General features: G+C 36.4%; 1 protein-coding gene across 4 annotated transcripts in view; it reads left to right on the top strand.

Moving 5' to 3' along the window:
• The window catches only part of ACVR2A (activin A receptor type 2A), a 152,923-nt gene extending 137,661 nt beyond the window's left edge, over positions 1–15,262 (top strand). For all 4 annotated transcript variants that reach the window (XM_069066743.1, XM_069066741.1, XM_069066740.1 and 1 more), the window contains 3 exons: positions 1,010–1,148; positions 10,406–10,536; positions 11,379–15,262. In XM_069066743.1, coding sequence (XP_068922844.1) covers positions 1,010–1,148; positions 10,406–10,536; positions 11,379–11,573 — 465 coding nt within the window. In that variant the 3' untranslated portion in view covers positions 11,574–15,262. The remainder of the gene's footprint in view (positions 1–1,009; positions 1,149–10,405; positions 10,537–11,378) is intronic.
• The last annotated feature ends 216 nt before the right edge of the window (positions 15,263–15,478 follow it).

Raw genomic sequence — 15,478 nt, 5'->3', positions numbered from 1 at the left:
GAAGGCAAATGCTCATCTTAAAAAAATTTTTTTTAAAAAATGAATAGGGATACTTAAGTCATTAGAGTATCTCCATTATTGACCCTCTTCTACTAAATAAAATTGGAATGGTATGCTTTATAATTTGGGCTTTGTTTTAATGGATTTTTTTGGATGATGAACTAGGTATCTAAAAATAATGCCTTTTATTCAACTTTTCATAAACTAAATGTATTATTTGTATATTGCAGCTGTTTTTATGCTTTTGGAAAACAATCATATTTCTCCTGAAGACTTTCCAGTGAAGAACTTGTTACTGGGATTTTAAAGTTAAAGCATTCTATTTTTCTCAGTTCTATACTGAGTAGCAGGCCTTTCTCTACCCAATATCAGGATAAGGAAAACACCAATAGTTTACATTTGTTTAATATTTTATGGCTTTATAGAATACTTTACTATGAAAAAAGACAAAAGATGTTATTGTTGCTTTTGTTTTTATTAATGTCTGTTTTTTAATATCACATTCATTTCCAAATTTGTCCCTTCTACCCCTGCCAATGAGCTTTTTCTTGTAATAAATATTAAAAAGAATTAAAAACGTAAAACAAGACCCACTATGGCTCATCAAAACCTATTGACACATCTACTTCTTCTGACAGCATACATTCCTTTCCTATAGGCCCCTCTCATTCTTTAGGGAAGGGAAGGAGCTAAGCTTTGTCAGTAGAACTTAGTGTATGTATTGTTACCCCCATTTTGAAGCAGTGCAAACTGAGGTGAAGAGGTTAGGTGCTGGCCTATAGTTACATAGAAAAGTAAGTATTTGTGTTGAGATCTAAACATAGACCCTCTTGACTTCAAACCAATATTCTTTCATCTTATCCCATACTTCCTTTCTAGGAGACTGAGAGGATCAGAAATTCATTGAAAGAGAACATAATTTTAGGAGTTCTTGACCAATCATGAAGTTAATAGTAAAGTTCAAAAACATTAATGAATAAAAGCTATTTGTTTTCAACATCTTTTCCAGGTTGGTACCCGAAGGTATATGGCTCCAGAAGTTTTAGAGGGTGCTATTAACTTTCAAAGGGATGCATTTTTGAGAATAGATATGTATGCCATGGGATTAGTCCTATGGGAACTTGCCTCCCGCTGCACTGCTGCAGATGGTAAGCAAAAGTTTTGTCTGTCTGGTTTTGTTTTGTTTTTTTACTTTTTGGAGGGAGGAAGGCAGGGCAATTGGGGTCAAGTGACTTGCTCAAGGGCACAATGCTAGTGTTAAGTGTCTGAGGCCAAATTTGAAGTCAGGCCCTCCCAACTCCAGGGCCGGTGCTCTATTCACTGCACTACCTAGCTGCCTCTTTGTCTTTTTAAAGAAGGTAGTATAAAGTATGTGGCCCAACTAACTAAACTTTGATATAATATTCACTTTATTACTACTTGCCAGTTTTAATATTGTCTCCCCTTGGAATTTAAGCTTCTTGAGGTCAAGGACTGTTCAATTTCTGTCTTTGCATACTGAGTGCCTACAACAGTGGCTAGCACAGAGTCAATGCTTAGTAAATGCTTTTAAATGTTTGTTGAACGTGTTCTTTTTTTTTTTTTAAGCAATTGGGGTTAAGTAACTTGCTCAAGGTTACACGGCCAGTTATTTCTGGGTGTGGTGCTGAGTGAGCCCGGATTTGATCCCCAGGTCATCCCGACACAGGGGCTGGTGCTCTTACTCTTACTCTTACACCTGGCTGCCCCTGAACTTGTTCTTGAAGTCATAATGTAGGTATTTAAAATCTAAAGTCATTGTTAGTACATGGCCTAGGAAGCTGTGTTCCGAAGGCACTGATTTGTAAGATATTTCCTTTGCAATTGCTCTTGTCAGATATAGGGTCCTGGTGGTATGTTAAAGATTGCTTTTGGGTTCTAAGGAGAAATCAATCAAGTATTGATTAAGCCCCAGACAGACATTGTGTTAGGAGCTGAGGATACAAGTCCAAAGAATGAAATTCTAATGGGAGAGACAGTGTATGTAATATATACCATATATGTATGTGTGTATATAGATGTGTGTGTACACATGCTTTATATATACATATACATGTATATGTATGTGTATCATAAATATAAAAGTTGTTTTTTTCTTTTTTGGCTTTTTGGAGCCTCGGTCTCCCTATCTTGTCCAAGCTAGAAGTGGCCACTCACTGGGTTGATTGCCACAGAAGCTCCATCTGTTCCATTTGTTACCTGGGCTGGTTCACCCTTTCTTAGGCATCCTGGTGGTCCTCTGCTTCCAGGGACTGGATGTAATTACCACATTGAAGCTGGACGTAGTGTGGATACCCAATCAACATAGTACATTGGTGTTTAGAGCTCCTGAGTTCAAATGATCCACCAGTCTCAGCCTTCCTCAGGGCAGGGATTATAGGCAGGACACCAACATGCTTGAATCATAAACATAAACACAGATACATAGATATGTCTGTATCTATGTATCTATAGACATGTGTCTGTGTATGTCTATAGATACATAGATATGGACATATAGATATATCCATATACATACACACATGTGTGTGTCTCTGTGTGTCTGTGAAATATGAGAGCAGGGAGAAATTAAATATATGGTAGTTTGGGAATGAGTGGCCTAGCAGTTAGGAGATAAGGAATCCAGTCTTCATGCAGAAGATAGTGTCTGAGCTACATCTTAAAGAGGACATGAAGCAGAGGTTTGGAAGGTGGCCAATACATTCCAGGTATGGGGATGACCAGTGCAAAAATAGGAAGACAAGATAAAATGTTGAGGAACAGAAAGAAAGCAAATTTAACAGTATTGCATTTGAGGCCTGTTGTTTATTTTGGCTATGGCATATGAGCTAGAAATCCTTCAATATCTTGAAGGTGCCTAGTTTCTTGAGCTGTCTCCAGGGTAACTATCCATATTTGTTTCTCCTAACTAGACATCTATCTTTTTTCTATGTATACTTAGCTAAATTGAACATATATTAGATCTCCATTACGCTGAGATCTTTACACATATCCAGATATCTTAAAGGTCACAGAAATCTTATACCTAGAAACTTCTGTAGCAAAAGCCTCTTCAGACCTAACCAGTAAGAGAAATGTTCATGTTGGTTAAAGGATCCAGACTAGAAGTTGTACTGTTTACTTTACTTTTGCTGCCATTTGAAGCACTTTCTAAAACTGTTTTAATGTTTTTTTGTACACCTCAATTTTAAATATTTTCCTGATGCTTCAGCAGTGTAAATATGTAACTTAAATAGTCTACTCTGATGCTTTCTTGTGTAGTGGAAGTGACTGTGTGTTCTTGAAGGCCATTCCAGCAGAGCACTGACACTAGCACATTATAGCATGCTGGAAAGTCTTCAGCTATGGCCTTGGTTACAGACTAACAGACTGAGGCTTGGAGAGTCTTGGAGAGGCACATCACCAGGAGGTTGGCCACCTGGTGATTAAGCTTCTTTTTGGATGTGACAACCTCTGAAACAAAGAAAAATGAAATGGCTGGCATTTTGCTTCTGCAGTGACAATATCAGAATGATTAGAAAGGAGACACAGGGTTCTGAAAATCACTAGTTTTTTTCATCATCAACAAACTTTAATTTGTACTCTTTAATTAAGTATGCTACATGCAAAATTCTTGTTTCTTGACCAACAAGTAGATATATTGCTGGAGGAGCAGAAACATATCCATCTTGACATTTTTTATATAGCTGAAAGCAGAAGAAAGAAGGAGGTTTCAGTTAAAGGAATGATGACTCATAGGTACGCCTTGCAAAGCAAAGACAAGAGTTGATGGAATGAGTTTTATAATGGACCCAAAAGTTCCAAGATAGTCGGTCAATATTTGTCACAATACTGATAAAAAAAATTACATCTTATGTACCAATATGGTTGCTCAGTACTAAGTGGTAGAGAAATTCTATTAAATCAAATTTATATACACATTGATTCTTGGTAACTTATGTACAAAAGTAGGAAATGTGAGGATGATGAGAAATAAATGGACATATATGGATCAGGTGAAAGAAACAGAAGACTGAAGACTTCTAGATCAGAGAGAAGTCTCATGCTTCTATATGATAAAGACTGAAAAAAAAAATTGGTAAGCATTGGATGTGGCAAGCACCAAATAATACCACAGATAATGGAATTGATTACATTTAAATATACAGGAAAAAGATAGAATGCAGAATCCTAAGTCAGCTCTCTGTGCAATCAGACTATTGGCTGGTCAGAGATAAGAGGAGAATTTTTAAGTTAGCAAGAATAAAGAATAGTAACTAAAAGATTGCATACAATTAGGAAGATTCAGCTTTGTATTATTTAAACAAGCTACTGAAAGTAAAAAAAATGAGAAGTAAAGAACAGAAATTAACATTGGCAAGAACTATAATAATTTATGCAGAAGTTAGACCACTGTGAATGAATTACTACAAAAAGGAAGTCAAAAGGACCCAGAAAATGCTTTAGTAAGCATTTGACCTACCAGAGGGAGAGAGGTGATTCCCAAAGGTGACACTGGATGAGAATATAAATTTGCCTATAAAGTCCCATGAAGAATGTGATTATGAACAAGCAACTGAGAATAAGACCAATGTAAAAAAACTTGATAAAATATCCAACTAATTAAAGTAATCCCAAGAGAATTGCAAACAGAAGAAAAATGGGAAAGATTTGTAAAAGCTATTATAGTAAACCCTTTTCTCTCTCAGGAATAATGGAACTACCATGCTTGGACCTTAATGTCAGCCTCTGGTTATTACAGAAGAAGTAGGAATAACGCTAAAGAGAACCAGTAAGGAAGCACAGCTAAAATGTATCAAGTGTGTATAAGAGAGACCTGTGCTGGTGGTGATACAAGTATGAGGGCATTGAGGGACCGATTTAAAAGCTGTCTAAAGGAGAGGACAATACCAAAAGTGTGGAAAAAAATTCTCAGACCTTATTTATAAAGTAATTGAAAGAATAGCTCCTAACCTGTGTGCCTACTCTCCTGTCCCTGTAAGGTCTTTGTTAGAGTCATCTGAAGATTAAATAAAAGTTATCTTGATGAGGAATTAATAAGGAACAAATTGTTCAGTTGTTTAGTTGTTTCTGACTCTTTGTGGCCCCATGTACTATAGCATACTATGTCCTTCTTTCCTCCACTATCTCCTGAAGTCTTTCAAAGCTCATGTTTGTTACTTCCATGACACTATGCATCTCAGCCTCTGCTATCCCCTTCTTTTGCCTTCAGTCTTTCCCACCATCAGGGTCTTTTCCAGTAAATCCCGACTTCTCATTTTGTGGCCAAAGTATTTGACCTTCATCTTCTGTATTTGTCCTTCCAATGAATAGTCTGAGTTAATTTCTTTAAGTATTGACTGATTTGATCTTGTTGTCCAAGGGACTCTCAAAAGTCTTCTCCAGCACCAGAGTTCAGAAGCATCAGTTCTGGAGTGCTCAGCTTTCCTCAGGATCTGACTCTCACAATTATAAATTTCTACTGGAAAAACCATAGCTTAGATAATACTTGGCAAAGTGATGTCGCTACTTTTTTTAGTATACTGTTCAGATTTACTTTAGCTTTCCTTACAAGGAGCATCCTAATTTCAGTCAACATTGATCTTTGAACCCAAAAATATAAAGTTTGACACTGCTTCAATTTTTTTCTGCCTTTCCCTGCTAGGAAGGATGGGACCAGTTGCTACGATCTTAGCTTTCACACTCTCCCACCAAGAGACTTCTTAATTCTTCTCTTTTTGCCATCAGAGTGGTGGTGTCTGCATATCTGAAATTGCTGACATTTCTCCCAGCAACCTTAATTCTGGCTTTTGATTCGTATAGCCTGGCATTTTGCATGATGTACTCTTGATATAAGTTAAATATTAAGGTGATGATTTTCAGTCTTGTTGTACTTCTTTCCTTATTTTAAACCAATCAGGTATCCCCTTTTCAGTTCTAATTCTTGTTTCTTGACCTACATACCAGTTCCTCAGGAGACCAGTAAGATGATCTGGTACTCTCATCTCTTTGAGGACTTGCCACATTTTGTTGTGATTAACACAGTCAAAGGCTTTACTGTAGTCAGTGAAGCAGAAGTAAATGTTTTTCTGAAACTCCCTTGCTTTCTCCAAATTTAGCAAATGTTGGCAATTTGGTCTCTAGTTCCTCTGCCTCTCTGAAAACTAGCCTGCACTTCTGATAATTCTCATTTCACATATTGCTGAAGCCTAGTTTGTAGAATCTTAAGCATAACCTTGTTAGTGTGTGAGATGAATGCAGTTGTTTGGTAATTTCAACACCCATTTGCATTGTCCTTCTTTAGGATTGGGATATAAACTAATCTCTTCCAGTCCAGTGGCCTCTGTTGAGTTTTCCAAATTTACTGGCATATTGAGTGCAGCATTTTAACAATATCACCTTTTAGGGTTTGAAATAGCTCAAGAGGAATTCCATCACTTCTAGTAGCTGTATATTGTTAGCAGTGCTTTCTTAGGTTCTTTTGAATTCATTCTCCAGGATGTCTGATTCTAGATCAGTAAGTACACAGTCATGATTATCAGTGATATTAAGATCTTAATTCTGTAGTTCTTCTGTATATTTTTTGTTACCTCTTCTGCTTCTGTTAAGTCCTTTCCATTTTTGTCTTTTATCGTACTAATTTTTTTTTGCATGAAATGTTCCCTTGATATCTCCAATTTTCTTGAAGAGATCTATCTTTCTCATTCTCTTGTTCTCTTTTTACTTTGCATTGCGCATTTAAGAAAACCTATTTATCTCTCCTACCCCTTCTCTAGAATTCTGCATTCAGTTGGTAATATCTTTCCCTTTCTCCTTTCCCTTTCACTTTCTTTCTCTCCTCAGCTATTTGTAAAGTCTCATCACACAGGCATCTTGCTTTCTTGCTGTTCTTTTTCTTTGGGATGTTTTTCATTGCCGTGTCCTGTACATATTGTGAATGTCTAAATTATCTTCAGTGATGGACAGGTTCTTTGCCATCTCACAGTTGCCTAAAAGAATATAAGATCCCATTGTGCTTATTATATTTGTTGATGGTGAAAAAGCATTTTACCCCATAGTTGTTTTACACAAGATTTCATTCCCTTGGAAGACATAACAATAGAAATAACCTTTTTCAATGACTTTCTAAATAATAAACATCAGGAGAAGCATAAAACAAGATCAGTGTGTGCTCACCGAAAATATTTGCCACTCTATTGGAGAAGATCCAGCTCAGAAGCCAGGTAGAGAAGGCATTTCCTGTGAAAAATGAGGTCCTCTAGATGCCTTTTTTTTTGGGGGGGGGGAATGAGGGAGGGGAGAAGCAGATAACATTATTTTGGTTGCATTAAACTCAAGGATAGTTCAGGACCTGGTGGAAGAGATGTGCAAAGATGTTTGGCCCATCTATCCACATGGGAAAGGCCAAGTATTGAAGAAAGTCTGTTGCACAGATTTCAACACGTATCTGAATGGATGTTACTAAAAGGTTTGTCCAGTAGTATGTAAATCTGTGATAAATACTCCAAATGGACAGTGAACTGGGGGCCCAGAATTGAACAGTAGGATGAGACAGCTCAGTATTCTGAATGTAGGAGCCTTGGGAATGACACTGCTTCCAGGGAGGTACCCTTAACCATCAGCCTGGGAAGCAACCCTGGTGGAGATTCAGCCTGGCAGCTGTTCCTGCTGGTGCCAGCTGTATCTATTGATGTATAAAAATGGTTCTTGTCTTTCAGGGTTTTGGCATTGTTAAATGGTTCAGCATCAGAAACTGATATGATTTCATTTTGTTTTATTTTAATGACATTTAATGACATTTGCTTTGCTGCTACCCTAAGAATTATGGGATTTTCCATCTGATTTGCAGCTGAATCTTCTGTACATCTTGTCTTCCCTATTTGAATGTGAGCTCCTTGAGAGCAGGGATTTTTTCACTTTTCTATTTATATCCCCAGAGCTTAGCACAGCAGAGTGAGTGCTTAGTAAACAATTAAATGCTCCATTCATTTATTTATTTTGGGGAACTGTAAAACCCTATTACTGACCCAAGGCTTCCCATAACCACAAAGGCCCATGTTTAAAATAAAAACATTTTGCCTTTATTATATGGAAATGAGACCTATACCATCACTGCCTTCAAAGTGCTAAAGATGAGTGTCACATAGACGGGAAATGGAAAAGAACATGGTATGGGTGAGCAGACCACAACATGTAACCCTAAGGAACTTCCAAGAACAGGTGTAAAGGATGTTATTAGGGAATTGTATGACAGAGAAAGTAGGCTGCTCACCTTGTGACCCCTGTCCAATGTGAAGAGAGAGTGAGGAAAGCCATGGAGTAAACCCTGTGACAGATTTTTAGGAAGATTTAAGAGTCACATTGGTTGGACAGGCCTAGATGGATTGCCAGATGCATTGTAGATTACAAACTTAGGAAATGTTGAGTTCAGAGATCCCTTTGAGAGTGCTAGATTTAGTTACCTCCATTGCTTTCTCAGAATATCTGCTTTTCCTCATCCATTATTAATGTATCTCAATAGATATGATAATACTCTCCACACTGAATCTTTTAGTATGGGAAAATAGCTATGCAAACAAATAAAGGCTTTATTGCCCAGCTAGATGTAAATGTAGTCTGATGTTTCAGCAGTGAAGTGATTTCATGGGCTTTAGAACAGAAGCAACCTTACAGATAAAGAAACTGAGTCCTAGACAAGTCTTTTGCAAGGTCATACTTGGTACTGCTAAGATTTAGTTAGAATTAGATGACTTTTTAAATTCCTTTTTACCACGTGAGATTCTGTGATAATATCAACTTTGCATATATTTAAACTTCTCAGATTAGATGTATGTCCAAATATGTGTACAAGATTTTGGTTATTTAGATTACTCATGGTCATTATATTGCAAGATCTTAACAAATAGTGATCCAGAATGAATAATACTGTTTGTTTCAGAGTACCTGTAGGCTTGTTATTGAATATTTACTATTGGTTAAAAATAGTAGTCAAAAATAGTTTCTTTGCTTTTAAAAAAGCACATAAAAGATGTAATTGAGGTGGTTTTTGAATGTGTGTGTGTGTGTGTGTGTGTATTTTGTAAGGTTTTGTGTGAGGGTTAAGAAGTAGAGGTTTGAATCCTGACTATCTTGATTTTCTTTTATTTCTTGTGTTTAGATTTTTTTTTTACCAAAACTTGATGATTCTGTAATATTTCTTCCCTCTTCATATTGCTACCATCCTAGTGTGTGCCATCCATTCAGAGCACTGTAATAACCTCTTAAGAGGTCTTTTCATCTCCACTATCTTCCTACTCCAAATAAGTCAGCATGACACAAATCTTCATTATGCAAAGATATAATAATGTCACCCCTCTATTAAAAAAAACTGAGTCCTTCATACATTTTGAATTAGGTTTGTATTCTTTACCTAACTTTTAAGGCCTACCACAATCACCCTATACTTCTAGCCTTCACTCATAGTTTTTCCCTTATCTCATAGTCGCTTATACATGTCCTGAATTTCTCTTTATTTCTCTGCTTTTACTAATGCTTCTCCCTATGTCTTGGTTTTTCTTTTCTTCTTTTCTCTCTCACATGATTTATTCCTGTTTATCCTTTTAAAAAGGAATTCTTTTTTGGTCATGAACTTCTTTGGTGGTCTGTTGAAGTCTTTGGACCCTCTTTTTGAAAGAATATTTTTAAATGCATAAAATAAAGCACATAGGATTACAAAAGAAACCAATTATACTGAAATGTATTTATCAAAGTATTCAAAAAAGAAAAAAGCAAATTCCTGGACCCATGGTTAAGAACCCCTGCTTGAAAGCATAATTAAAATGCTACTCCTTTTATGAAACCTTCTTGGATTTTTTAAAATCTCCTTTGCCTATACCTCACGTAACACTTTATTTGTACTGCTCAAATGCATTTAATTACATAATACAACTTGTAATGTAGTTATCTATGTCTTCTGTTAAAATCTTAGTCTGATATGTGATCCTAGTATTGAGATGACCACAGATTCTACCAAGACCATATCGGTTGTCCTATCAAACTAGACATATTTCAAGTAGGGGCCTGATGATGGATTGAGTCAGTTGCAGATCTCTGAAGTCTAAGTTAACACACACTAGATGCTGAATTTTATTCAGGGACGGTGTCTTAACCTAAACTCTCTGTCTCTCCCAGCACCTAAGATACATGATAGAAGCCTAATGTATATAACAGATATTTCATTCTGTTTAATTGATGTTACGGTCCTTGTGAAAGAGAGCTGGTTGTTTGCCTACTTCTCGTGTAATTATCTCTTGTCACTGAAGGAGTTCCTTGTAACAGTTAAAAGGATGATACAGAATGTGTTAAAAGTTTGTACCATTTTTTATGGAAGTCAGCATGACTTAAAATAACCTTATTTAAAAAATTGCAGGTCCCGTGGATGAGTACATGTTGCCATTTGAAGAGGAAATTGGCCAGCATCCATCCCTTGAAGATATGCAGGAAGTTGTCGTGCATAAAAAAAAGAGACCTATTTTAAGGGAGTGTTGGCAGAAACATGCTGTAAGTTTCTGAAGTGAAATTGACTTGAAATTTCAATAAAATCTTTTTTCCCAAGACTTTTATTTGAGAACACTTATGAGAAAGGACTATTTTGTAAAAGTGATTTCCATATGTATCATCAGTAATGGAGTATTGGCAACCAAGTGGCTGGAATGGACCTGTAGAAACTATAAGAGCTTAATACTGTGATACTGTGGTTGTCTTGTAAGTCTCTTTAGAAAAGGGAAAAATAAGTTTCTTTCTTTTCTTTTTTTTTGGAGGGGCAGAGTTAGGGCAGTTGGGGTTAAGTTATTTGCCCAAGGTCACACAGCTAGTACATGTTTAGTGTTTGAGGCCTGATTTGAACACAGGTCCTCCTGACTCTAGGACCAGTATACTATTCACTGCACTGCCTAGCTGCCCCAAGTTTCTTTCTTGAATGGTTTTTATGCAGTATTGTGCTTGGGAGGTAGGGCCTACCACACCACACAGATCTAAAAGTTCCTTTGCAAGGAGACTTAAATTTGAGTTTTGATCCTGGGTTGTATAGGGTTCAATGGTCAGCCATCTCTGGTTTTTATTTTGTGTCTAGCTGAGGTACGGCATCATAAGAGCCTTCTTCCCAAGCTCTGAATCTGGATGACTGAGGGGAGTTTCTTTGCTCTTGATGTCTCCCTCCCAGGTCAGTTTTGGAAGTTAAAAAAACTGTTCCTGATCATTTGGTTCCATAGATGGAGTCAATATTTAGTGGCACTTCTGTGGTACAGACTCAATAAAATGCATTGACTGACAAGTCAAATCTTGGATTGAGATTAGGAAAATGACATTGAATCTTTTTTCTTTTCCTTTTTTTTTTTTTAAAGGGAATGGCAATGCTTTGTGAAACAATAGAAGAATGTTGGGATCACGATGCAGAAGCCAGGTTATCAGCAGGCTGTGTAGGGGAAAGGATTATTCAAATGCAAAGACTAACAAATATTATCACAACAGAGGACATTGTGACTGTGGTCACTATGGTGACAAACGTTGACTTTCCTCCCAAAGAATCCAGTCTATGATAATTACATTGCTTGTTCACACTGAGAAACAGGACTCAGAGCTGGAGCTGCTAAGCTAATGAGACTGCTTACAGTTTAAAATGTTTTCTGTGTGAAACAGAGTGGGGAGTCTTTCGGGAATGCTGGGAAGGAGTCCCTCTCTTCAAATGTGGATCCAGAAGCCCTGCTGTGTTCCCCACATAGACCTGAAGGACATATGACCGAGCGAAGAGGCAAACTCTGTCAAGAGACTTTTCAGACATAAATGAAGAATGTGGCCCTCTCTGGATCATATGGACCTGTCAATCAAGCATTTAAAAACTGACATCGAATTTCTTAATGTCTGTCGGAAGACACTAATTCCTTAAATGAACTACTGCTATTTTTTTTAAATCAAAAACTTTTCATTTCAGATTTTAAAAAGGGTAACTTGTTTTTATTGCATTTGCTGTTGTGTTTATATCAATGACTATTGTAATGCCAATATGACACAGCTTGTGAATGTTTAGTGTGCTGCTGTTCTGTGTACATAAACAGTCATCAAAGTGGGATATAGTAAAGAGGCTTCCAAGCATTACTTTAACCTCCCTCAACAAGGTATACCTCAGTTCCACGGTTGCTAAATTATGATTGAAAACACTAACAAAATTTGAATAATAAATCAATCCATGTTTTGTAAAGACGTATTACAAATTCACTGTGTTATTTAAAAAAACAAAAGGGTAAGCTATGCTTTGTGCCAACAGGAAGTGGCCATTCCTAAAGCAGTGTTGTAAGCCTTTTCTTGTGCTAGCTCATGTTTTAAAAAAAGTGCTGTTTTTTGAAATGGAAACCTTAATATCATTTCCCCACCTCCCGTCCCCTTCTCCTTGTTTTTAGTTTAAAGCTTCATCTTACCTCCAGTTCCCAAAATAATACATATACTTATTTTACTTAAATACTATTTAGGTTTGCTGTGTCTGAGGAATATTTGAAAATGTAAAGCATGATTTTTTTTAAAGTGTTTTTTAAGTGAGCTGTGACACTGGAAAGCTCTTAGTTTTCTTATTAATTTTTTTAAATAGACTTTTTCCTATTTATGTATGTACAGTCTTAGTGTATTTTCTTTCATCCAACAGGATGCAGTGCATTCTGTATCACTGTTTCAAGGATCACCTCAGGAAGCTTCATTACCCAGAATTCCTCACTCTCTGCTTTGAGACTTATAACTAGGTACACTTTTGCTTGGTGCCATCTTGTCAGAGTAATATTTGATGTCTGTGATGTGTAAAAGATTATCCTAGAATAAGTTATACATTCTAGACACAGATTTCAGATATTACGGCTAAAAAAATATCAGGGATAACAAGTTAAGCTTATAACTTCAAATATGCAATGAATTTAGAGGTAACCAATATTGATGTAGGTAGCACGGCCTAGCAAAACACACATGACAATGCTAAAATTATTTTCAAAAATAATTCCAAGATTTAAAATAATCCTTGGCATATTCTTGCTAACACACACACACACACACACACACACACACAGATAGTAAATAGGTGCCAAAGTGCTTTTCGTAGGAAAATGATTGGGTCCTCCTTCAGCGTATACAGGCCAAATTAAAATGTAATGGTTTCTAAAATCTCTAGATTACTGACCAGTGCTAGCCAGTATTATGCGATATAATTTTGTCAGACCTTTTTTAAAATCATGCATTAATTTTATAAAGGAGTTTTTTTTTTAATGTCACTATCAGGAGCTCACTGTGAATGTGTTATATTCAGATGGTTAAGACCACACAGTACAGTTCATTTTACATATGATATGCACTTAATCTCTGGGAACAATAACAAATTAATTATTTATGAGACTTAGGTCAACATACTCTAAGCAGGGAGGGGAAGAAGGGTAATAGCAATGTTCTTTGTATTTAACATCCCATCCAGAACCATTCTGTTTGCTGTTTGTCCCTCTCATCACTTTGGGTTTCATTGTAGCCATAAAACGCCCATTTCAATGTTGAATGCATCTGCTTTATGTGTTTTAGCAAAGCAAACTGCTTGGGCTCCCTCCTGATTTCTTGATTTGAATTTTGTTTTGCTTCCATGTTCTGACACAAATCAAGAAGGGAACCCGTTGAGGAAATTTGAATTACATGATGGAACTATTTCCACCTTTTAAAGATTTATTTCTACTTGTTTTCACTGTTCAGCCCTCTTTTTAAAAAACAAACAAAAAAAACCACACACAACTAAAAAACAAACAAACACCAAGGGGTATTATGAATGTTTGGCTTATGTGAGCACTAGAGGTAAATTTTATAAAAACTCATTAGCAAAAATATATGATGTTTTTCTCTTCATGGTAGAAAAGAAATGAACCCTGTTTTTAGAACTCCTGGATATTGTACTTAACTGTAGTTAGCCAATTTTATGACTTGTATCCTTTTGAAAACTATGTTGGTAGTAAAATACTTTTATAACTAGTGAAGTAAGAATGCTTCAGTGACCTGTCCTGATTCCTAGTCATGTTAAGACTTTGTTTTGCAGGGCATTTTGTATTTGGTTTACAGTCAGTGCAGAAGGGGGCAGGCTAACAGAAGGAAAGTCTGAGCTTGGCCTAGGAATACTTGAAAAAAAAAGGAAGATGGAAGAGAATGAAAATTGTGACCTTTGTGGTGGGGTTTTTTTTGTGACCCTGATAACCTTTTTCCTCACGTATATGGTGCTCCTCATGGCTCATCTTGTATTTTGCCTTTCTGATACCAAGTCAGACTCGCTGCTCTAACTTATACTCTTTACCTTGCCCAGATCTACGAAAGAGGATTGCTGTATGACCATCTGCCATAAGACTGATGGATTAACCAGTGTCTGGCTTTACTGGAAGTCTATGCCCTGCACAGCTCTTGTATGTATTTAGATGCTAGGAAGTTTTTAGCATGTGAAGTGTGATTACTATTTGAACGTTTATTACAAGTACCTTATGAATTCCAGAACAGAGACTGTGCCTCTTAATTGTTGATCCCTTGAATTTGCACTATCCTTTATGGTGACATTTAAAAAAAAACAATCAGGAAAGAAATGGACTATCTTACTAAAAACAAAATTCATTGTGCATGCAATTTTTAAAAAGTCACTCCTTTTCTTACCCCCACCATCCCAACAAAATAGCTTCTAAATTTATCCCAAAATATTGGTGGGGAAGTATATCCTGACCAGGTTCATTAGAATAAACTGATTACTGTTTAAGAAAAATGTTTCACCACTGATTTTTCCACTTCCTCTTTTTTTTTTAAAACCTTTTTAGCAAATTACTTTTTAGGAGCATTTGGTATAATATGCATAAAATTATTAACTGATTTATGGGCAAAATGATACAAGTAGCATCCTTGATTGAACATCATTTACCTCAGATATCCAACCAGCAGTACGTTTTTTATGCAGTCTCGATCCATACACTATCTGTTACCTCTCGAAATATTGGTAAGCAATTCCTTGAGCTTTACTCTCTGTATTTCTTGTCAGTGTTTTGGGCACAGGTTGTTGTACTACTGTCAAACTGTACTTGCTATTTTTCTGCAAGTATATAACAAAAAATACAAAAAAAAAAAAACGCCCCACAAAACCCCACCCTGAATAAAAGTGATTGTTAAATATTGTAAAAATAAAATGTATGCTATCCCCGCTCCACTTTCCCCAAAGTTAAATAAAAAATAAGTGACTACTGGATGATTTGGATATGCAGTTTTTTTTCCCCTGTAGCTGTACTGTCCTCCTTAGAAGCAGCTTAGACCTACTGAAAAACTCTTCATGGACATGTTGGACATTCATATTTTATGGAGGCAGGTGTGGAGGGTGGGAGTTAAGAGGGGAGAGATAGTATTTTTGCCCTTTTCTTTATGTCTTCCCTATCTACGCTTCCCTGTTACCCAACAAGTACTATTA

Source organism: Petaurus breviceps, unplaced genomic scaffold (assembly GCF_028583685.1).
Source record: "Petaurus breviceps papuanus isolate PSGF00001 unplaced genomic scaffold, PetGlider_PUasm1.0 90723, whole genome shotgun sequence".
Lineage (NCBI taxonomy): Eukaryota > Metazoa > Chordata > Mammalia > Diprotodontia > Petauridae > Petaurus > Petaurus breviceps.
Note: the sequence above shows the minus strand (reverse complement) of the source record. Positions and strands in the feature narration are given on the sequence as shown.